Source organism: Furipterus horrens, unplaced genomic scaffold (genome assembly GCF_987537825.1).
Source record: "Furipterus horrens unplaced genomic scaffold, mFurHor1.1.pri manual_scaffold_5, whole genome shotgun sequence".
Lineage (NCBI taxonomy): Eukaryota > Metazoa > Chordata > Mammalia > Chiroptera > Furipteridae > Furipterus > Furipterus horrens.
The window spans coordinates 91867566-91892990 of NW_028327175.1; the positions used below are offsets into that span (position 1 = coordinate 91867566).

The following is a 25425-nucleotide window of genomic DNA, read 5'->3' on the forward strand; positions in this document are numbered from 1 at the left end:
GAAAATTAATAAAAAATAATTTCAAGAAAGCAGAAACTGATCATCTTTCCATGTGTATTTAATTTTCTTAAGAAATTCTGGAATAAGTTACATGCTGTAACACAATGCTACCCACTAGATGGAACATAATGCTAATCTCAGATCCTGTCTTACATCCAAGTCAGCTAACCTTGAGATGACTTCCCACTCATGAGTTCACCAACAAAGCTACAATAGTTCTATTTATTCCTGTACTCCTTTTTCTTGAATAGTCAAGAAGCAATTTTTTATTCAGGAACATGAGAATCAATCTTGATTTTCTCTGTCTACCATCCCTGGAATTGCATTGCAATTATAGGGATTAGTGATGAGTCTTATTCGGTATTCAGATAAATTTGTGCAATTGAAGGCAGAAAGCATTCACAGAGTTAATTTTGACTGAAAGGAGAAAACTGGAAAAAAAAACTTGTTTTTAACTAGGAACTGCAAAATTAGTTTCCCCTTACTAAATTTCAATTTTCAGTTTACACATAAAATAGCCTTATTTATTTCCAAGAGGTGTATCTTTTGCTTACTAAAGTTATCACTAGTGCTTGGCCTTCAAAATGGCTTTATAAACAAAAGTAGATAGGAATATTTAAGTTATTTCCTCACCAAATCAACATCACATTATTAGATAATAATAATCACAAATGATGTGTAGATTAGTTTTATGGAAAAGATGTAATGACAGTCAAAAACTTAGTTCTGAGAACACATAAAAATTAAAACCTTTCAAGATTTTTCTTTCTCTTTTTTATTCAGGGAATGAGTAGAAAGAAATTATTTCTCCACTGTCTCTTTCAGACTTGCTAGAACTAATCCGTCATTCCCTTAATTTTTCTTGTATCATTATTATTTTTGTAAAGATATTACTGTTTCCTAGACCACAATGTGTGTTTTTCTAGGAAGCTTTAGACACCTGCCTTACTGAATTAGCAAGATATGTAAATAATATAAAATCCACATGAAGAAACTGAAGTAATTCATGCGTGATTCATTCAAATAAAAAAGATGGTTTCAATCACGGTTACTTTCCTATCTCAAAGCCACACATACCAGTACAGTAACGCCCATTTGGAGCCAAGACAAATCCTGGTTTGCAGATGCACTTGAAGCTGCCATCTTCATTAATGCACATCCCATTCAAACACATGTTGGTAGTTGTACATTCATCATGATCTGTGGAGGAGAGAGAGGAACTCACACCACTGGCCTTGAGGGAACCGGTTTCCTCTCCTTCCACAAACAATCACCAAATTCCACTACGTAAATGAACCATGTGCTCACGAATTTTTTTTCCCCTAATATGAATGCAAACTGAGTGACAGCAAATAATGTGTAGAATGTGAAGAGTCTTTAGTATCATGAATGTAAAGGAAAGAATTAAGTAACTTTTGTGCTTAGTGGCTATTAAAACCACATGAATAGCATTTTATTTTGATTACCAACAGTTAATATGGTTTTCTTTTTGTAAGAGAGAATAAAGCAACAACAAATCTCATCGTAAAATAATCAGGACTTTCATTAGTGGGTGAAATATGTGTTGCTGTGTGAATAGAATATTTCTGTGGAGTATTGGTACCTGCTGTACTGCTATATATCACCAGGAACACAAATTTAGAGATTTGATTTTCATATACGCCAAATATTTTTATATTCCCCCAGGCTGAGGATGGGGGAGACCTGTTCTATCTTGTCAGTATAGTAACCCCAATATGTGAAATGCAGTAATAGTTACTATAAAGAACAAGTGCTACCTACAATTAAACATATACCATACAGGAAATTTCCAGAAGCGGTGAAGTAGTCCTTGTTATAAATTCCTTGCTATAACATTTGAAAAAAAAAAAAAAATCCATTGTTTCACTTTACTAGTCTGATGTTAAATGCATCATATGTTCCCTAAGTCACCTGAAGAACTCTCACATGCATTGAGTGAGCTTTCATGGAAATAGTATATATGGTTCTAAATAAAAATGTATCTTCTTCAAAAATCTTTTGCAAGAAAGCAGGCAATTTCCATACCAACACAGTTTTTTCCATCTGTAGTTAATTCAAAGCCCGCATTGCAAATACACTGGAAACTTCCATCTGTGTTCACACACCGACCGTTTTTACAAAGAATCCCATTCTGGATGCACTCATCAATATCTGGGGACATGAAGAATGGCCAAACATTATTCTTTTACAATAATTATAGATAAAAACAGTAAGATGATACATTTAATTTCAAATATCCAGTTTATTTTTACATGTAATATACAAAATTATGTTGCTTCTTTAGCAAAATTTTCATTTTTCACCAACTTTTTTTTCTTGGATTGGTAGGTGTAAGAAATTTTAAAGCCCTGACTAACTGAAGAGGGAAAAAGAGAAAAATGAAATGGGATGTGCAGAGATCCTCGGAGAGGGCAGGTAGGAAAGCTGTTTTTGACACAGTGGTTGAAGACCTTAAATGTCAGAGCAGGAGTAATAAAGTATAGAATATTTGAATTAAGAGCAACATGATAAAAACTTCTGCAATAAATTTGTTGAAGCAACTACCCATGATGAATAGGAAATGAAAAAGAAGACAAGCACTGTTACCTGCAAAAAGAATAATGACGTGAATGATCAGTGAGGTAGAGTTTGGACGATGGTAAAGACTAGGCATAATTTGGTGTTGGACTGTGTGTGGCTGGCGTTCAGAGAAAACAGTACATAAAAATGACTATAAATATTAAGTTTTGTTAATCAGAGAGCAGTAATGCTACTGATGTTACTTAGAGAAAGGAAGCTGTGATCGAGGGAAGAAACATAAACTGAAATTTTGTGAAGCCAGATACCACGTTGCTTGGGTTACATATGCAAATTGTGTTTATGTATAAAGGAAACCCTTCTGAAGGTAGTATAAAATAAATCTGTAGTAACATAACAGCACTTATTTCATTCCATGTTTTATTTTAATAAATCTACTTTTAACCTCAACAGCTTGGGTCGCTGTACTTCACGGAACATTTTCATATGTGAAAGCAAGCTGCCTTACCAATGCATGCCTGCTTGGTAGGAGTCCTCTGGAATCCAGCATGACATTTACAATAATAGGATCCAGGTGTGTTAACACAATCTCCATTAGTGCAGGGATTTGATGTGCATTCATCAACATCTGTGAGCAGCAAAAGAAACCATTATAGACTTCACTCCATTTCTAGAAATGTTTGTTTAAAGTACATTTAGGCCCCCCAAACTTGAGAGTCAGTGGTAATAATCTAAATAGCAGAGTATTTATAAATGAATGAACATTCCTTTCTTCAAATACAGAGGCCAGTTATGGAGATTTACAAAAATATTGCCTATTGGAGAGTATAAGCTTTAATCAAGAAATAATGATTTTTCAATTTGAATAACACACGATGGCTGAAAGCACAGGCTCTGTAAAGGCACAGCCATGGGTCCAAGGGGCTGTCGTGCTTATTATTTTTAGTAGTTTGAGCAAGTGAACAGCCTCTCTAAGATTTAGTACAGTATTAAATGATCAATTGAAGATTTTTAGAAATATATGTATATATTACATGTTGTCACTGCTATTAGTTTTAATGAAAGAGATAGATGGATTATGGGATTTCTTTATTATGTTTTGTGAACTCAACTATATATGTAACTATATATGCATTGAGGCTTGGTAATATTTTGAAGTAACAAACATAGGGTGAAGTAGAAAATGAAAATTAATTAAAACAAAGCCTATTGCCCTGGCTGGATGGCTCAGTTCGTTGGAACATCATCCAGATACACCAGGGTTGCAGGTTCAATCTCAGGTCAGGGCACGTACAAGAATCAACCAATGAAGGCATAAATAAGTGGAACAGCAAATTGATGGCTCTCTCTCCCCGCCTCCTCTCTCTCTCTCTCTCTCTCTCTCTCTCTCTCTCTCTCTCTCTCTCTCTCTCTCAAATCAATAAATTTAAAAAAAAATTTAAACAAAACTTAGCCTATTATTTTCATTAGCTTCAAGTTTCTCTAAGATCTTAAAATTGCCACAGGAATTTTTTTTTTATACATAAAACCAAGTTTTATGCAAACACTAGTTCTGATCTTAAACGTGAAAAATGTTGCTGCTTTTCATTCAAGTCCTCTTAAGGCTTGATTCAATGAAAACTCATTGCAGAATTCAGGAACTACACAACCAAATGGTAGTCTCAATAGTCTGGAAGACAACTCCCAGAGAAATCACATGGACCAGTGTTAGAAAAAGTTTAATTCATGTTCTCTCAGCAATACCCACTGAACAGTATTCTCAATGCCTGCAAATTAAAAACCTGGCTGGCTGGTGAGGGTATAATGACTTGCCATTTCATATACGTGTAGAAGCGATTAACATATACAATTTCAGCTAAACTGGAGAGCACAACAATAAAATCAATTCACAGGTTTAACCTTATAATAAACAGATTACTCTTTTCACAGATGTTCTTGAAACAGGAACTGTACTCTATCAAACTCACCAACCTCAATTATATAAACATTCAGATGGAATGCAATTAAGCTCTCTCTAGTAAAGGAGAGTGAAAAATCTCATAGCAAATAAAATAAAAACAGCAAAAAAAAACAAGATTAAATGTTTTTTCAATTCATCCAAAGGCACCTTCAGCCCATTAACACTCACTTACATTTAAACTTTTGGTTGATAACATCAACCAAAATTCTCCTGAGCCAAAGGAATGAAGCAAAATGAGAAAAGAGAGAGTTTAGAGCATTAGCAAGTATATAAAGTATAATTAAGAAATTTTCCAATACAAAATATCACCTTCAGTTCACAGGGTCAAAGATCCCTTAAATTCTGTGTTTATGAAATATTGAATGCAACAATTAAAAATGTGTTGTAGATGCATCTTTATAGAAGCCTCATTGAAAAGCTCTGTTCTAGTGAAGAACCTGAGACGTGCACCCTCCCCACTCTCCTTAGATAACCTTTCTGGGAAGCTAGGTCACTTTTCAGGACCTTTTCCTCCCCTTTAGAACCCCGTTCCCAAGGCCCCTAGTTGCAATGACAGCTCTGCCAGTTGCTTTCTTTTTACAGCCTCAATCCATTTTTGTTTCTTTAGCACGTAAAAGCTAAAGGATCATTACTTTTTTGGAAAGAAAAGAATCAATCAAAAAAAATTAGTGACTTTACAATCCATGACTTTAAAACCCCATTTGTTTTCTAAAGATGTCATAAGACTAATCATAAATGAGCACTGGCATGCTCTGAAGTGTGCACCTCATGCCTCTACTTCATTCTGAGTCTCAGAGTCTCACTTCCAAGTGTTCACCTTTGTGTGCCTTGTGTAGAGGAACAGGAGCACTGAAATATTACAGTCTGTTCATGTTTATTTCCTCCTATATTTTCACTGGGGACTGAGTGTTTTTAAGCAAAATTCACAGAATTTTAAAGTCCTCAAGTAAATGAGAAAGTAATTAGTAATTTTTTATTCCTAAAATAAACTCCTAAAGCAACTGAGAAAGACACTGATTATCAAAATGGTTAAATTCTAAGAAACTATTGGGCTAAGAAATATTAACTTTGAAAAAGTTAGGAAATATTTTAATTTGCAAGGGCTCTAAGATTACCTCTGGCCCAACAGAAAAAAAAAATTATTTTTTCCTATTCCAAAATAGAATAATTTAAATGAAGTTAAAAACCACTGCTAACAGCAGTTTGATCTACACAGACAGTAACAGTCAGGAAAATTCATTATAGAGAATTCTTAGGGAAAAGAGAGGAAAATTTGATGAGTAAATAAATATAACTGTTTTCAGGTCTCAGGAATAACTCATAATAGGAAAATGAGACCAATTCTATTTTCCTTGTCTTTGATCCTTTTATACAGTTAATGCCTTTCAAGTTCTACCATTTCCTCAGTATCTAATACAAGTTCCCAAAAAGCAAGGGCAGTTTTATATTCCTCAGAATACAGGTGCAATGAAAATAGTTGCCGCTTTATCTGGGGCTTAACTTTTTCTGCTATCCCAACTTGTTGTTTATAAACTCAAACTTTAACTGACTAGAAGTTGACAGTAGATAGAAGATAGGATGAAAAATATTAAAAACGTATCTCCTGAAAGTATGCCCCAATACTAATTTTTGTCTCTTCTAATTACAATAGATAACTCTGCCTAGGTTTTAACATCCCAGGGCTGGATGATGACATCACACTAGAACGGAACTGTCTGTAATAATGTCTGGGTAAAACTCAGAAGTTTGAGATTTACAGTAACATATGAACAGTGCAAACATACAATCCCAACTACATTAGACAGAGTTTATAAAAAGGGTGGTAGCAGCCCTTCTCCCCTGGGTTCCAGGAAAAGTGAAGACCTTAAGACACCCATTTTATGTGATTAGCTCACCTCCTCTGCCTCTGGAGTTGTACTAACTACGCATCACTCTTGGGATAATTCAAAAAACGTCCCTGAAACCACTTTCTGCAGGGTTTAATTCTCTAGCGGAACCCTGGTGAAGAAGGCTGGATTGGCACCGTGACTACAGAAAGAACTGTTGATCCTTAAAGACAGTTCATACCAAAGGTGCACAAACTCTCCCAGAGTGGAGGTGTTTTACTAGCTAAAGTAAAGTGCACCCTGGCACTAACATGAAATAAATAGTAGTCTCTGGCTAATAACAGAAGATACTTAACTTCTGGCCTATGTCCACTGGTTGATTAGTTTAGAATGACCATTTTTCCAAAACATCCTATTTTGCTCACATTTTCCTTCACAAACATAGTCCACTTAGACTTTTTCAGTTTAACTTGGCAAAATTATAATCCTAAATCTCCATTCCTGGTCTCTCGTCTGTATTCTATAACAGGAGACCTGAGCCCATGTCTGATATTTAGTGTTATGCTAATTATAAAACATATGCATGATCATCTGCTAACACAAAGAATAAACTCAAAATGGCTCAATTCCCATAGTCCTAAATCTACTCTTAATAGATCATCAAAACTCTGTTCATTATAAGATCCAATAGATTTCTTTTCCCTCACTGTATTTGATTGTTCTGCCATATTTAAGACTTGACACTACTTTTCTCTTGAAAGTGTACCCTTGCATAGCTTCAGTGACATAATACTTTCTGGATTATTTTTCTGTTTCTCCAACATTATTGCTATTTTCTTTATGGACTCAGTTGCTGTTCCACAGGATTCCAGCTGCATTACTATCTTTTCATTCATCCTGTTGTTCAGTCTGGGAGACAGCTTTCATCCTCATGGTTCCAATGCTACTTAGGTTACTGATCTGTAACTCTGGCCCTGAACACTCCTCTTAGCTTTCTTTAGATTTCTATAATTAAATGTCCTAGACACCAAAAACTCTATGTGTCTAAAAAAACAAATCATCAGCTATATCTTCCCAATCTGTACCTGCCTCAGCATGTTAATGACACCATCGTATATCCATTGTTGTTCAGCTAAGAAGGAAGGAAAGCAAAGAGAGGCAGGGACATTAATCTCAGTATATAGGGTAGGGGATTCCTGAAGTGGCCTCACTTAGCAGTAGGTGAAGGGAGCATATGGAAGACCATGCACAGAGGAGAGATGGCTTGGAAATTAGTTTTACTTCAAAAGACTTTTTTTCTATCATAGTCAATCCAATTTGTTCTTATAATGTTAAAAGCTACCAAAAACTAAGAAGGATTAAAGAATCATGAGCTTACCTATGCAATCCCCATTTGCATCCTGCTTATAGCCCATGTTGCATTCACACCGGTAGCTAGAAACAGTAGGTATGCAGCGTCCGTTTAAACAGAGATTAGCATGGTGCTTACAGATATCTATTGTCTGGTTGAGAATAGCTATGGAAAATTAAAACACAAGTTTTACTTCATCATTACACCATGGATTACTTTTCTCAGAGTTGATTTTTTAAAGAATATTTAATAGTACATTAACTAGCTGTATTTATCAAAAGTTCACATTATTCTATATTGTATTAAAACTTTAATGTTGAGTATCTAAAAGATACTCTTGAGTCACATGGTTGTAACTTGCATTTGTTAAGTTATGCATCTGGAGACTGTGCCCACAATAATATCTTTAAAATTTCAGGAATGTTCTACTGTACATTTGAATGCTTTCCATTTCTTTTTTTGTAACTGTGCTGAATATTCAGATATACTAAATAGGCTACATGCCAAGAAGAATAAACACCACACTGTAGGACATCATAAAATATTATTAGCAAGAACATTTCTTTTAAAAAGAGTGAACTTAAATGTCAAGTACACCACTGCCAATTCTGGCCTGAAGCCCACAGTTCTCAATTTCTTAAGTTATTCAACACAAAAGGGTGAGGAAAAGAAAAAGATTTCATTATAATATTTGGATAGGCACAGAGCAAGACTTATTCAGTTTATCTCAGTTGAGAAATGATTCTGGAAATAATTCAAGGGTTGTATGAACAGGGCAGCTGCAAAGGGCCAAGGGAAATACACTGGAACCAGAAACGTGCTCTCAGACGGTGTCATCTGGATTGGAGTAGTACTGTGTTCTCGTCTCTATTTTCAAAGAAAGCCTGGGGCACTCAATCTTTTCTCCAATTTAAAAAGTTAATGAAACAGAAAAATAATATTTTCCTTAAGAATTCTATATTACTACATTATATTTTAGACCCTGAAACAGATTTTTACATGTATACATATACAAACACACACATCTCTTGGGAAAAACGTAAGAAATTATAATATCATTTAAGATAGAAAATGGAAGAGTTTACACAAAAAATGAACACTCACTTAGTCCAGTGATGATGGGTCCCTGACCCCCGGCCCCTACTCCTGCTCCCCCAACACCAGGAGAAAAGCCATTGCCTCCAGGGATGGGGATGAAGCCTGTCCCTCCGGGGCCATAGCCATTGCCATTGCCATTTGGGGCAAAGCCATTCCCCCCAGTGCCTCCAGGTCTGGAACCGGCACTTCCTGGAATCCCTCCTATTGGAAGTCCATCCATGCAAAGTCTGTGGTATTCCTCTAGAAAAAAAGAATGGTAGTTAAACACAAACGGATGTTTTTTCTGTATAATAAAAGCAATCTGCATACGGTGATTTTAGCTCATCTATTCTATATGATGTGAATAAGTAGGGTATTATCCTGATACATATTTTCAATGCTAACAGTAGGAGGAAAAGGTATAAATGTTTCAGAAAAAAATCAAAACCTGTATGTCATATTTTAACAAAGTTGCATAACCAAAGAACCAACTATAAGAGCATTTCAATTTTATGTCCTTCAGTGAAACTCATAAAATTCCAAATTTAGTTATGAATCAAGAAATTTACTTGAATACATGAAAATTAAAGCTTTAAGTAATTCATTCTATATACTTGATCTTGTTTGAAATGTCATCAGTATACCACCCTATACATGTTTCCTATCTCTTCTCTTCCCTTTAAGGGATTAATATGGCCTCAGAATAATATTTTTTTCCAATGTGGATTTTATATTTAATAAGCTTTACAACTGTTCCTTATTTATCCAAGTATCAAAGTTAAGAGAAAAGCATGGATAGTGACTGCCTTTATTTCCTTAATTGTCCTCAGAATTAGGAAACTATATCAGATGAAATGAAAACTGTTTTACTCAAGTTTTGTTTCAAAATTAATATTACTATTATATATCACTAGTGGAACTATGAGTTTCTAAAATTATATACTATGCATTAACTCTGCTTTTTAAAAAAATTTACAACTCGGTTTTTATTTTTTATAGCTTAAATATTGTGAAAGAATGAGCCTTGTTTTTCTCTACAGCAGTATAGATACATATTTTTATAGGCATAGTTCAAAATTTTTAATTATTTTCATAAAATGATAATTTAATATGAAGACAGTATAATAAAATAAATTGATATACCTTATGTGATAAACATTAATTGTACTTAACTCTTCATATCATATTAACAAGAGAAGCTACTGCTCATTTATCCTAAGGTAATTTCCTGAGTTAGCCTTAGCCATATGGCAGTTAATACAAAGCGAATGAGAGGCATCCTCTTACTCTTGTAGTTTTAATTTTCAGGTCATTAAAAAAAGAAAATGTCTTCAAGGACTGGGACACTATATGATAAGGGTACTTCTGAAATAAAATATAAATGAAATTTGAACTTTGTCAGTCAAAGATATTCAAGCTCTGGAATGAAAAATCAGAAGGTTTTAAAACTGAATCGAAATGCAAGCATTCAAAATAATTTTAAAGACTTCCGGCCAAGATGGAGGCTTAGACGGACGCGCTAGGTCTCCCTCTACAACTAGAGAGGAATACAACTACTTCAAAACAAAGGATAACTAGAAATTCCAGAAAATAAAACTACACGGAAGCCCAACATATGAAGTTATAAACCAGAGGCGCCGTTTGGGCAGGTAAGAGTTAAAGAGGGCAAAGCTGTTTGCGGAGCGGCGGGGCGGCGAAAAATCCCGGCGGCAGTCAAGCCCCTGGCGGTGCGCGACCCCGGCGCTGGGGAAAGCAGCCACCGCATCGCCTTGAACAGTGAGGCCCAGGGGGGCGGGAGGACGGATCCCGGTCTCCTAGCTGAATAACTGTGTGAATCCATCTTGGACCCCCGCCCCCAAAGAAAGCACCACAGGGCTGCGAAATAGGTCGCGGACAGGCGCCGGTCGCTGGATTGTGACGCGTACACAGGCACTGCCCCCGACAGCCGGCCCAAGAAAACAAAACGCATCTGTCAAAATGTGGCAGACAAATATAGAAATCCCGGTGGCACAGCTCACCAGGCAACAGATGGAGAACCTGACAGATGAACAGATAAGGAACCTGTCAGATGATCAGTTCTGGGCCATTGTTATCAGGTGGCTTACAGAATTCACAAAAGATCTGGAAAAAGATGAGAAAGAAGCGAAAAACACTCATAACGAAAGGAACAAAACCACATACGAGACAGATGGTGAGGAAAAAAAATCCAGAGTTCATTTCAACAAACCGGAATATGGAGAAGGAACAAGCAGCCAACCAGTGCAGCGAGAGGAAATGGGAAGCAACGATGAGAGGATCATAAACCTCTGGGACAGCTATAAAAGGCCCAACATAAGAATCATTGGTTTGCCAGAGAGCGAGGAAGATGAACTAGAACTTGAAAAATTGAGTGAAAATATAATAAAGGAGAACTTCCCAGACTTGGGGAGGGAAATGGACTTGCAGGTCCAGGGGGCACAGAGAGTTCCAAAGAAGCTGGACCCAGGGAGAACCACTCCAAGACACATTATAATCAAAATGTTGAGGATTAAAGATAAGGAGAGAATCTTAAAAGCAGCAAGAGAGAAGAAAAGAATTATGTACAAAGGGGTCCCAATTAGACTATCAGCTGACTTCTCAAGGGAGACCCTGCAGGCAAGAAGGGACTGGCAAGAAATATTCAAAGTAAGGAAAATCCAAAACCTACAACCACGAATACTCTATCCAGCGAAATTGTCATTCAGAGTAGAGGGACAGAGAAAGTGTTTCCAGGACAAAATAAAACTGAAAGAGTTCGTTAGATCCAAACCACTGTTGTATGAGATGTTAAAGGGACTGGTTTAGAAAAAGGAGGATCAAAACTATGAAATCTAAAATGAAAACTGCATCACAAGAAACAACAGAAGCTAGGGAATTGAAACAAAGGCAAACTAAACAGGCAACGAGACTGGAAAGAGAGCTATGGGTATGGGGAACATGTTGGGGGGAGGTCAACAGGGAGGGGGAATGGGGAGAGGGAGGGAGATGATATAGGCATTAAGGATCATGGTAGGAGGGAATGGAATAGACAGAGAGAGGTTGAGAAGAACTGTATGCACAACAAATGGACATGATCTAAAAGTGGGGGACAACTTGAGGGAGGGGGGCCACCGGGTGGAGGGGAACAGAGGGAAGGGAAATTGGCACAAATGTAAAATTATAATCAATAAAACACATTAAAATACAAAACAAACAAACAAACAAAAAAAAACAAAATAATTTTAAAAAAACATTTGTGCAAAGACAAATGATAATCAGGATTTCAGAAATTCTTCTGATATTAATAAATTGGGTATAATAAAAACTGATCCCATACGTCACCGTATCCCTCACAAAAACACCCAAGTTACAATGAAAACAATAATAGGAATACAGACATGACGTGACTTCAAAAAGAAGAGCAAAGTATATTAGTACATTAGTACAAATTTTCTTAATACTGTCTGTCCTGAGGAGACTAGCAGCCAGCATCTTACCAGAGCCTCTGACAGGACAGGCTTCAGGAATGGTTCCAAGGCCCCAGCAGCGACCGGGCTCACAACAGCACTGCATTTTTGTCATTCTGCCTGGGAGCTCTTGCGCACAGCGACCATTCACCAGGCCTGAGAAACATGTGCCTGTTCTTTGATCTGGACATGTGAAAAAAAGAAAAAAAAACGTGGCAGAATTATCTCAGGTTCTTACATCAATCATTTCACACATTAGAAGAGGCTAAATGAAGTTATTTTTCTTAATCTCCAGTATATCTATTTATTCTCATAATTTCTATTACATTGATTCATTCCTTTACTTATTTACTGAGCAAATAAGTTCACTGAGTACCTATTCCATGCCATATCCCAGGGATACAAAGGTGAAAGATGTGAAGCAGATAGGAGCCCATACTGTAGTGAGAAGCCAACTCAGATCCAGACCTTTGAGGAAAGCAAAAACCCAGTCCCATCTAAGATCATCCAATCCCAGCTGACCTGCTGACCTGTGCTGTTGTTTACCACTGCGATTTTTGTGGATGTTTGTTACACAGCCATACCTGACTGATATAAGTCTATTTTAGAAAAGTTGATCAGAAGCATCTCTTTGAGACAGTAACACTGAGAAGAGACTTGAATAAAGTGAGATCATGAATCATGTAGTTACCTGAAGGGAGAGAAGTTCAAACAGAAAGGGGATGTGTTTGGTATATGTGAAAAACAAGGGTCCATGTGACTAGAGAAGAGCATGCAAAAGGGAGAGACTATGAGTTCAGGGAGGTATCAAAGGCAAGATTAAGTAGAGCCCTGAAGACCATTACGGAAGGACTTTGGATTTTACTTGGTGTTTGTTAAGAATCATTAGATGGTTTCAATTAGAGGAAACACAATAGCTTATATTTTTAAAAAGTCTCTTCGGCTGCTGACTGTAGTGAGCACAGGAAGATCTGTGAAGATGATACTGAAGACCTCCAGGTGAGAGATGACAGCAGCCTGGATGAGGGTGGTGGACAGATTTTGAAAGCACAGCCAATGGGAACTTGCGTGGGTGTGGAAAATGAGGGAAAGAGGAAATGTCCTAAGTTTACACAGCTGGGACAGGGATGACAAGGGAAGAAGTTAGAGGACATAATAGAAGGCTTCTCTTTAACTTGTTACATTTGGGATGTTAAATATGTGAGCCTGGAACCCAGAGGAGTGGTCAGACTGAAGATATATACCTGTGAGTTACCAGAGTACTATACACATGGTATTGTAAGCCATGAGGCCAGATGAAACATTTTCAAGAACTAGGGGACAATGGATTATGTCAAACGGTGACGAAAAATAAAGCAAGGTGCAAATGCAGAGTAACCACTGGGTTTGGAAGGAATACTAAGATGAGTTTGTGTGTTCCCCTGCAGGACTAGGTAGACAGAAGTGACATGATGAAATGTGACTTTAATAAACAGTACTCTGGCAGTAGGATAGAGAATGGATCAGAATGGCAGATAAAGGCTAGAGGATATCATCAAAAGACCACATAAAAAGCAAAAATGCAAAGAGATAAAATATTAATATCATCTGTATGGGTTTATAAATGAAGCTGCTTTTACTGTAAGAAAAGAAAAAAATGTGAGTCTAATTCACTATATATTATTCAACTTTTATCAAGATGCTTTCAAAGACATTTTGCCTATGATCACAAGGAAAAAAAGATGTAATGCAACAATCAGGAGCTGATATTAATAATGCGCTCGATACTATTAATGGCAAATAATTCCATTAAAAGATAAAGCCTATGTTTTTGCACTAGATATAGTTTTAAATAAATATATTATTTTCTCAAGTGGTCCATAGTATACCTCAGGTTGCTTTGCTTCTAAGCTATTGTTAAATAAATGAGTTAGCTTTATGATACTCTGTGTAAAAATCAGAACACCTCCTTCCATTTACCAGAAGAAACCCAGTATGTATCTCCAAAGCAAAATACAGATGATCTCCAACTTTATGATGGTTTGACTTATAATTTTCTGACTTCACAAAGGTGTGAAAGTAATATGTATTCAGTAGAAACTGTACTTTGAATTTTGGTTTTCATCTTTTCCCGGGCTACAGAAATGCAGTATGATACCCTCTCCTGACGCTGGGCAGTGGCAGTGGGCTGCATCTCCCAGTCAGCCACGCAATCACCATCAGGAACAACTGATGCTCTACAGTGTACCGTGTTGCCAGCATTTTTGGATATTGTGTTCTGAGCATGTTTAAGGTAGGCTAAATAAAGCAATGATGTTATCTTTGGTAGGCTAGGGTTTATTAAAAAGTAACCTCATTATCAGTTGAGGAGTACAGGTACTAAACTGGATGCGTGCATATAAAGACACTGGATGCGTGCATATAAAGACACTGCAGACATATCATATACTTCACAAGTTGGGCTTGGACAGGCAGTCACTGGGACTAATTTCTCAAGTAGATTTCTATTCCCAAGAATGATCTGGGAAAATAATTTTGGGAATATTCATTGCAGGAACCCGAAGTGTCATATTTGTAGATTTACTAGGTTGCTACACTCCTTCAGGACAGGATGTAAATTAGAAAGTCCTAAACTCTTAACAATAATCACTGTTACGACACAAGGTAAACCGAATTCTATTTCTCTCTTCAAGGTCTCTGCAAGGAGGAGGTTGTCCAGTAAGTTTTGAAGAAAAAACATTGTACAGTGTGTTTTGAAGAAAAAACAATGGCCTTGAATCAGAAGACCTAGGTTTACAGCAGTCCCTCTCTATATCGCAGTTCACTTATCGCAGCCTCACTGTATCGCAGGATTTTTAAAAATATTTAATTACTTATCGCGGATTTTTCGCTGTATCGCGGGATTTTGTGGTACTGTATATGTATATTGTTAATGTTACGTAGGTTTAATTAAGAGTGTATAATATGTTTAATAACATAAGTAGTGTTTATAAAAGTGTGGAAAAGGTTAATAAGGGGGTGGAAAAGGTTAATAAGGGAGTGGGAAAGGTTAATAAGTGTATGGGAAGGGTTTATAAAGCCTTAACATATATATAAACACTAAAATAAATATAGGTTCCTATTTTGCAGATTTTCACCTATCGCAGGGGTGTCTAGAACGTAATACCTGCGATAAGAGAGGGAATACTGTACATCAAAATACTAATTGATTTTGAAATTATATTTATCTTTTTTTCATGGAAAGGGGTTGGTGGGTGAGCTTAATAAAATGATATACGTTCTGTTTCTAGCAGAATGGTGGATTAGTTACTTTGAATGTCTCTTCCAATAGAAATATCCCAGGTAAAATATGAAAAACTATTTTAAAAAATACATCGCCTAGCTGGTACAAAAGAAGGAAAAACAGTCTCAAAATGAAGTTGAAAACAGGACTCTTAGGAGGTAAGTGAATAGAAAGGTTTCAGTTTTAGGGCTTGCTTCTACAAAACTGTAGAGACTTTAAATTTCAGCTCTGGTACTTTCACAGGGCCCAAAGCACAAGAAATAAAAAGCCCAGATCCTCCCTTCCAATACAAATGTAATAGGGAACTCCCTCATAAAGCAGGGGCTCCAGAGAACGATATACTTAGAAGGTTAATAAAGAGAAGGGCAGCTAAGAGACTTGCCTATTGCTGCCTCAGTGCTAGGTGGAGGAGAAGAAAAAACTTGCCTAAGAATCCGTTACCACAAGCTCTTCCTCACACAGACAGCTTTGATGTCTCAATTCATATTAGGTCTGAAAATCTTCAAAGGAAGAATATAATGTAAACATGTCCTCAGGTAGAAGTATTGCAAGCAACTGGCAAAAGTTAATATCATTGAGGCCCTAATGTTGACACCAGGTCTTAAAGAATTCCCATAAATAAGTCCCAAGAAAAAGAAGTAGCTAATAGGAAAATAATAAGTATATAAATAACACATAAAGAAACAAGGCTCCACGAAAAAAGCAGAATAAACAGCAAATTTCAGATACTGGAATGGTCACAGCAATTCTGAAAATTATTAATTAATGATAACTCATCAAATGTTAATAACTAAATTATAGTATGTTTAAGGCAATTAAAATATAAAAATGTGAGCAAAGAAAAAGAGCCCATAAACAAGGAAAGAAGAGACAAAAGAATTCAATGAAACTTCTATAAATGAAAATGACCATAACTGAAATAAAATGCTCAGTGTATATATTACACAGTTTTGCACATAGATAAAGAGAATTATTGAGCTGGAAGATACAGCTGGATAAATTAACTTCAGTGTAGATCAGAGAGATAAAGAGAGAGAAAATGTTAAGAAGTTAAGAAATATGGTCATGAGCTTGAAAAGACAATATATATCTAACAGGAGTACTAGAAAAAGGTAGCAAGCAAACTGGGGGAGAGGTAATGTTCAACAGATACTACTTTAGAACATTCTAAACAATGTTGCAACAATCTCAGATCTAGCATTTCAATAAAATAGAAAGAAATCCACAGCTGTCACATTACTGAAACTGCAGAATGACAAAGGAAAAATGAAGACCTTAAAAATAGCTACAAAACAAAAAACAGATTATCTGCTAAGGAATGATATTTAAACAATCATTGACTTCTTAATAGCACCAGTGGATGCTAGACACAATGGAGTAGAATCTTCTGTACACTGAAATAAAATAACTGTCCACCTAACATTCTGTATCCCAAGAAATCATCTTTCCAGAGGGAAAATCAAGGTCATTTTCAGGAATACAAAAACAGAGAGAATTTTCCACCAAAAGGTTCTCTCTAAAGGAAATTTCTGAAGAGTTGCTTTAAGGCAAAAGGAAAATGATTTCAAGTACAAGGTTTGGAATGTATGAAAGAATGAAAAGGAAAAATATTGTTAGGTAACTGGCTAAAATCTAAACAGGCACTAAAATATATCAAAGAGCAATAATAATGATTAATTTGTTGCAAAGAGGGAGTAGCAATGGTTATAATTTTTTTAATTGAGAAAGGGAGATCAAAGCATAACCATTCTAATATTCTTTCATTGTTTATATATGGATAAAAATATGTATTAATTTTAGACTTGAAGTTACATATGCACCTGAAACAGGATAACCACTAAAGCCACAGAAATAAAGCATTTAACTTCTGAACAATAGAGAGAAAAGAGTAGAATGTGGGGGAAGAGGGAACCCTGAATAAATCCAAAAGAAAGCAAGAAAGAGTAACAAAAAAGCAAGATAAGTAGGAAGCACAAAGGTAATAGAAATAAAAACATCAGTTAGTATAATAAATATAAATGAATTTAGTCTAAATTCAAAAGACAAAGATTTTCATACTGTGCAAAAACAGTTTAGATTTTGACCCTTTATAAGAGACACATTTAAAATATAAGGAAGAAAAAAAGTGAGAGGAAAGATATAAAACAGGCATATATTTAAACATTACACTTCCACTCACAAAATGTGATGCAAAATAATATGAGACAAAATATACCAAGAGAAAATATTAAGAAATTGACCAAAAAAAGAGACAAAAAGTTAGAGTCAGTACATATTGGAAAAAAAAGTTGCAATTCACCAGGAGAATATAATATTTTTAAATATTCATCATCTTATAAACATAGCATCAAAATACATAAAACAAAACTTAAAGAACCACGTGGAGAAATTGAGAAATTTACCACCGCAGTGGGATACTTACACAACTCTTTCAGTAATTGATAGATAGAACAGACAAAATTCAGCAGATATACAGAAAATTGCAATAGAACAGTTAATGAATTTGATCTCACGTATATATCTATTCAACAACTGGAGAAAACACATCTTTTTCAAGCCTCCATGGGCGATTTGCAAACCAGAAGAACCCCTCACACTTCTAAACAGCTCATGAGTCAAACACAGCAGCACGTTGAGAGTAAGTGAATATGTACAGAAATGAGTCGCTGCTCATCAGGAGTCCATCGGGAATCTGCACGTACCACTCCCTAAACTTCGGGAGTTTGCAATGACGAGTTTGAAATGACATTGTGAGGGGTCGGCAATCTACACTGAACATTGCAATTCATGTGAGAAAGACCTCACAATATGTAGGCACTACATGATTCCCGCTTATGGATATTCCACTGTGACTAATAAAATACAAATTCGTTATGTATTTTCTCTAAGACCCTGAATTATCATCATGCATAGATCTGAAAACATTTTTGATGTCAAAGAGAGGCTTTACAAAATTCAGTAAATATAAATAACTACTTTTCTGCATAGTTTGGAAGCCTCTGATCAGTCTGAAAACATGTATTGAAGAAACCTGTCACTGATGAGAGGGTGGAGGGGCAGAGAAAGAGAACTGAGGAGAGTAAATCATAACTTTTTTCATAAATTCTGCAATTATTTTCTTCTAATGACATCAGAGAAGCAAGCCACTTATCTCCAATCCTTTGAGTCAGAAACACACCAGGATGAGATACAGATCAGTGTAGTATGATATCTCTCTTAGTTAAGGTCTCCCCAAAAATATATTTCAAAAGCAAAACAGTGGCTAAGAGTTAGGTTCTTTGCTTCACATATCTAAAGATTCATGGTCCTTATAAAGTACTGTGTGTGTTGAAAATGTGTCATATGGAAGAATATCTGAAATAAAAAAGGGATACCCCATAGGACTAACTAGGAGTTACCTAGGCATACCATCTCTTAAAATAGGGAATTATTAGGGGCAAAGGCAGATGAAGCATATTTATTATACCATTAGGACAAATCCTTTTAATACTTGGTATATGTTTAACTGTAGGACTGATATGTCATAGAAATGAAAACAAGTCTATTCCTCCAATAACCTCCTATCACCCTCACCACACTCCTAGAGCGAGGTTTACATGAAGTCTTATTTAAAGCCACACTGAAAAAGAGGAAGCAATCCATCTCCTCTGATTAAAATAGAAATCTATCTTGTAGCAAAATAATGGTACTATTATCAGAGCTTGTTTCATGGCTTGACATGCAGTCTAAACTTGATTTAAGAGAACTAATGGTTAATTATACAATGTGATGAAAACTTGGTAAAAGTTGGAGGTTGTACATTGAAATAAATATGTCTCCTGTTGAGTGAGATTTGCTCATTAAAAATAAAGGGTTCAGCCAGAAAACACAGATGAGGTTAGCTCAGGTCAGAATACTAGCGGTGATAATAGGTGTTCAGTAAATAGTAACCACTGTCTCAGGTTTCACCCCCTGATCCTGAAGGCCTGCCCCCCCGCCTCTTTGATGGTCTGGCGCCAACATGGGTTCCCCTTGATTGATTCTGCAGATTCTTGCTATTCCTAAAATACCTTCAACTTGCTTTCATGTTTCTGTTATACAAGATCAGTAGAACCATGGTTCTTAGGGTTACTTCCTCCTTTAAAATAGTGAAGTGTTTCTTCCTCACAGACTAACCTTCTAACCTTCTCTTTCCGGGACATTTTTTCTTAATTAAAACTACTATCCTCTTCCAGCAGTCACCTTTTATATGATTCTGAAGTTAAAACTAGAACACTTTGGCATTTTGTTTCATCTTTGTCTTCCCTTCCCCTTTAGTTAAACTTTTTTAGGAGTTTTGGGTTGTCTTTCAAGTGTTCTGCCGTAAATGTGCACCTGCATATGTAATCAACATGCATCATTCACATAAAATATTGCCTAGTAACAGCACATCCTCACCATCCTCCTACATCACTGTATCAAGATATTCCTCACCTCTAAAAGATTCCCTCCCCCCTCATTGATTTTTGTTTCTCTCCTGTTCAAAAATCTTGATGGGCTCTCACTGCCCTCAGGATCAACCTGCAAGCCCTCAGCATGGCAGTTAAGAACCTGAGCAACAGAATTTTAGTCTCAGCCCATCTTTCTGGTTTCATCGCCAACTACTTTCTTACTCAGCCATCGTCCCCAGACACGCTCTTCTGACCACCCCCTGAGCCCACCCAGACACTCAGCACCTGCAGCCTAGCTGCAGTGCACCCTCATCTCCAGGGCAGCTGCCGCCCATTTTTCAAGGTCCACATCAGTGTTCATTTCCTCGAGAATTTTCACTACTATAATTAGGCCTTTCATTTCAACGCACAGTATTTATTGCCTAAAAAATATTAGTTAGCAATTAATCACCCACTGACTCAGATTTTATTTTATTATTGTTTTGTTTTTTCAAGAATACTTCAAGGCAATACTGCGCACTGAAACTTTCATAAGTTTCAAGGAAATGCACTAGGATGTTGTAACAACGTCACATTACCTCGAGGATTTCTAGACACTCTCATTTTCTGAACTTCACTTGCTGCTGGCTGGCACTTTTGAGTCCCCAAGTCCCCCTGCTTAGTGAGGGAGCTCTGTGTACACAATAGCAGCAGGGACATTATCTTACATCCAGAATTTGCTTCCTGCTGCTTGTTAATTCATTATTTACTCATTGCTGGCTGCCAATCAGTGTTCTTGCCTGAATTACAATGCAAAATATTAGGTATTAAAAATGCCATAGATATTATAATGACACTGACTTCCAAAATGACATAAGGGCCATTAAGTTGTGCTACTAAAAATGCTTCCGAAAAAGATTATTAACTATGTTTCAACTCTTTTTAGAACTGACATATTAGCTCTCTGTTAGAAAGAGAAAGCTCTTTCCTGGATATTTAAAAACTATGGTGAAACACCCTGGGCAAAATTAAATTAGGAATTTGACTTTTATATTTAGCATCAAATTAAATGGGAAAACTATCCTCTTTTATAACTAAAATGCCTAAAGTCTCATGCCATATGAAACGATTTTCCTACACATAAAAGCAGCAGGCAGTTTACTGATACTTTATAATGTGGGATAGACTCAGGATTTAATTGTTAGCTAGAATAAGGAGTTAGGGAAGCATTCAGCACATATCATTCTTATAATAAGGCTGCAGATAACATACATTTTCATACTCAAGAAAAAGTTTTGAGTTTGTTCAACTTATTATTGTTAGCATATATTTGGTTACAAAATAAATAGCATGGAAATATCCATGACATATATAATTCATCATAAGTAAATTTAATCTAAGAAAATACAGACTCATATTTTTAAAAATCAAAGTCAAAGATCTCTTACACATTAAAATGTTAGGTTTATTTTTCCTCATATATGGAAAACACAAATTTATTCCAAATGTAACATAGTTATTCAAAAAGCTTTTAAGCTGCTTACTTAATTTTAACATTGGTTTCATAATTTTAGAGCATCATTCTCCCCTCCTTAGGGATTGTCCTCTGTTCCTGGGTCAGGATGTTGATACTGAAATGAACGGGGACTTGGGCTCAGCACAGGACTGACTGCCTCACTCGTGGGAGCTCACGCAGGCTCCAAACATCCAGGACCACAACTCAGTGCCATCACACCATGGCCAGCAGGGTGCCAGACAATGCAAAGAAGTTATTAACCAACATAGAATTCTTACATTTGATATTATTTCATTCATTCATTTGTTGGTTAGCCTAATTCATTCAGAAAAGACTTACTAAGCCCAAACGTGTATGCAAGGTACTACACAGACATAAAGCTGCACAAGGCAGCACCTAATGGAGCTCACGGTTTAGCCAGTGAGTAAACACTTATGCTGGAGACCTTGATATGTAGGCACACGGTCTCTGCCCCCTGGAGGTGGTTAAGAAAGCAGTGTAGTGTCACAGTAACATACACGCAGGAGTCAGAGAGACCTGGATTCAAAGCCTAGCTGCATTTATTGGCCTTGCAAGAAGCCACTCACCTTTCTGAACCTCAGTTCCTTCATCTATAAACCTGAATGACTGTACCTATCACATAGGGCTATTATAAGAATTTAAAAGCATAATATATGGGGTTCAGTGTAGGCATATCCTTCTCCTACTCCTCCTAACAGTAATAACAATAACAATAATAATAATAAGGAATATTTTATTAAACATTTACTAGGAGAAACTGAAGTATAGACAGGCCAGGAGCTTGCCCAAAGCCCCAAAGCTACGAGATAATGCGGTAACAGAGATACACAATTTCTTATACATGATATATATTTCATAAGTAGTAGTTGTATTTTTACTACCACTACCACTGTTTCTTCTATTACTGCTATTGCCGCCTTCTACCATTTAGGATGACAATATAGTATTCTAAGGCAGGATCCATATCCCTCATGTTGGGTGGCAAGAATTAGTATAGTGTCTGTCATATTGATACATTTTATTAACTGAATTCAGGCCACAGCCCTTTTGTTGGTGGGATAGGACTTCCAGCTTACATCTCTGACTCTCTGAATTTCCATTTCATCAATCCAGTTCACTTGGGCACCACCATTAGGTTCCATAGTTAGTTGCACACACATCCTCCTGGTGGGGCTAGGAGACTGTCACTGCCCAGATGACCATCCTCTAGTAAACCAAGCAACTCCATTTATGGATGCTGGTTTAATTTTCCTAGTTCCTGTATCACATGAATCTTTAATGCCCCTAAAGTCTAAGACTTACTCAATAACAGTTGACTTTCACATGATCAAAGCACTGTTCCATCTTTCTAAACAAAGGAGAACATACAAATATATGTGGCTTTAATTTGAATATGCTTAAAGTTAGTTAAAGATGTCAATGTCTTTTTTATAATAACTATTTTCAGTGGTTATTATGTGATTCATAGTAACACAAAGAACTTTTAGTTACTACATTCTGTCTCCAGAGCAGATTTTTAAAAATCTTTCTCATGCTTTTGTCTCTAAGCTGGTCAAGAGCAATGTCTTGAGGAAGTTTTTCCTCATTTCCAAAATGGCTCTGACAACATAAAATGAACACAGACGGCGTCTGAAACTGAAGTCTTTGCAAAGAGCACCTGGTCTATCAATCTCTCAATAGTGGTACCATTGATTTTAAACAACTCTTTCAGCCCCTTTCCCAATGGTTTTATAATCGTTGCCATCTTCATACCTGTTTGGGCTGTTCTGTCATTAAAAAGAATCAGTGTATTGTGCCTTCAAAAATACCAGGCTTACCGATGCACCGAGAACCATCTGTTGAGGTTACGTATCCACGTGGACAAACGCAAAAATAGCTTCCCACGGTGTTGGAGCATTCGCCAGTTTCACATATCCCGGGAATGATGCTGCACTCATCGATGTCTAATCAAGGGAAGAAGGAGAAGACGATTGAGAAAGGCCTTTAATAAATACCTTGTAAAAGGGATTTAAAAAAAAAAAAAAAGAGTATGAGAGCACTCATGGCTGATTAGGTCAGATCATATAACCCTGAAGATACTCTTGTTTCAGGCCCTAAAGAATTTCTCACATGTATCTATGGGAACTGAGATGAAAGTAAACTCCCATGGCAGTAAAACAAGGCCAACTAAAGCAAAACTCTATATCCTTTTTTTTCCCAAACACAATTTAAATTGGAAATGAGTAAAAATGTCAACGTTTTAGTTTCCATTCTAAATCAATTAGGAGATATCCTACTACAATCTTTAAAAGAAACACATACAAGGATATTTTAAAATACAGAGTAGCAACATTTAAAATTTTATAGCTGATTTTCACATTAATTATTTGAATCAGTGGAAGGTGGCAAATGTTTTTTTTTTCTCTATTTGACTTTAAGAAATGTTTTTGTACTTACATCTGAATATGGGTATATGTGACATTCTAGTAATTAACTTAAAATCTAAAATAATATAGAAACATGGCAAAGGGCAAATTCTGGAGGCTTTAGGAGGTATCCAGTTTTCCTATTGTACCTCCCTGCTAATTCATTCAGTTTACTCAATGCTGGGACTAGTCTATTGCCTTTCACATTAAGGAAAGGTCAGCTTTCTTTTAAACTTTCACTAAAGGAGGAAACCTGGCCATTTATATAAGCTTTAATGTACTTTTCTTCTAGTTCAGTAAGCAGAGAGAGGTGGGAAGTCAAAAAAGCTACAATCAGGTAGCTTGGAGTTAATTGCTAATACACTCTAAAGGAAATGAGCCATTGTGAGGAAAATCCAGCCATGCATGCTGGGAGTTGGCTGTCTTTTTAAGGAGCAGAGCTAGCAAAGACCAATGAATACAGGGACCAATTATAAAAGCCACAACAGATAATTACTAAAATATCAATCTGATAATTTAGTTTCTTTTTAGATTTTTAGATACATTTATTTTTTAGAAATGTATCAATAAAAACACAGGAAAATGATACTGTTATTGTAAATATAAGAAAAACTTTAACTCTAGCCATTAAAAAAATAGTTGGCAATTCCTTTCTCGAATTCCTCTATTAATTTATTCAATCTTTTCTTTCCCATTTATTCTGAGAAGTCACTCTTGCCTACAAGCCGTATCATGAAATAACTATATGCTTGTGCGTCTTCTTGGAATGTGCACATAAAAAAAATTACCAGGTTCAGACATTCTCTGAAATAATATCTTCATTTGAGGCTTAACAGTTGGCCACTGAAGGCACAGTTATACAAATCAAAATCTACCAATTCCCCAAGAGAGATCAGAATTCTAACATGAATTGACTACATGAGTAGCAAATATAGAATGTGGTGAGTTACCATTAGACTTAATCCAACAAAATGAAACCATGTGTGCAAAATTAAGACCTGTTGCATCTTGTGTTGCTTAGTTCAGTGCATCCTAATAAAACTGAACTGATTCAAAAAAGAAAGGACAGTAAAACAGTGGTACTTGGATCACCAAATAAATTGATCAATCACTTCTGAACAAAGAAAAAAGGAAAAAAAGAAAAAGAGAGAGGAGCACAAAGTGCAGCAGCAATAAGTACAAGAGTGAAGAACCAAAAAACCTGCCTTCTGATCCTCTTTACATCTAAAGTTATACCAACAATCAAAGCACTTATGGAGCCCAGGATTAATGCGAATTCTTAAAAATTAGGAAGTTAAGTCTTTCATTTAAGCATTAACTCTTATTTCCAGGCATTTCCTTTCATAATAAAGAACTTCTTTGTGCTCTAACTTCCAAATACCCTTCTTGACAACAAAAAGAGTACAAAATCAAAAGATATTTGACATTTTCTTTCCTAAGGAAAAATAAAATCTGGAAAATAGAAGAACACATGGAATGATGTTAAATTTGTGGGTTTTGTGTTAAATATTTTATTGTACAAAACTCCATGTTTCACAATTCTCCTTAGAATTATACAGGAATTTTAAAAGGTTAGGTTCAAAATAATTACATGTAAAAGGCTGTCACTAAAGTATT

At 36.1% G+C, this 25425-nt stretch overlaps 1 protein-coding gene across 2 annotated transcripts in view; it reads right to left on the reverse strand.

Annotated features, from left to right (window-relative positions):
* FBN2 (fibrillin 2) overlaps positions 1-25425 on the reverse strand; it is a 276567-nt gene that overhangs the window by 103030 nt on the left and 148112 nt on the right. The window contains exons 8-14 of one of the 2 annotated variants that reach the window (XM_090279078.1): positions 23221-23346; positions 12247-12399; positions 8780-9013; positions 7703-7840; positions 3047-3166; positions 2047-2172; positions 1078-1200 (exon numbers count right to left, since the gene is read on the reverse strand). In XM_090279078.1, the coding sequence (XP_090135204.1) occupies positions 1078-1200; positions 2047-2172; positions 3047-3166; positions 7703-7840; positions 8780-9013; positions 12247-12399; positions 23221-23346 (1020 nt within the window). The remainder of the gene's footprint in view (positions 1-1077; positions 1201-2046; positions 2173-3046; positions 3167-7702; positions 7841-8779; positions 9014-12246; positions 12400-23220; positions 23347-25425) is intronic. The other variant, XM_090279079.1, reaches the window with a different exon arrangement.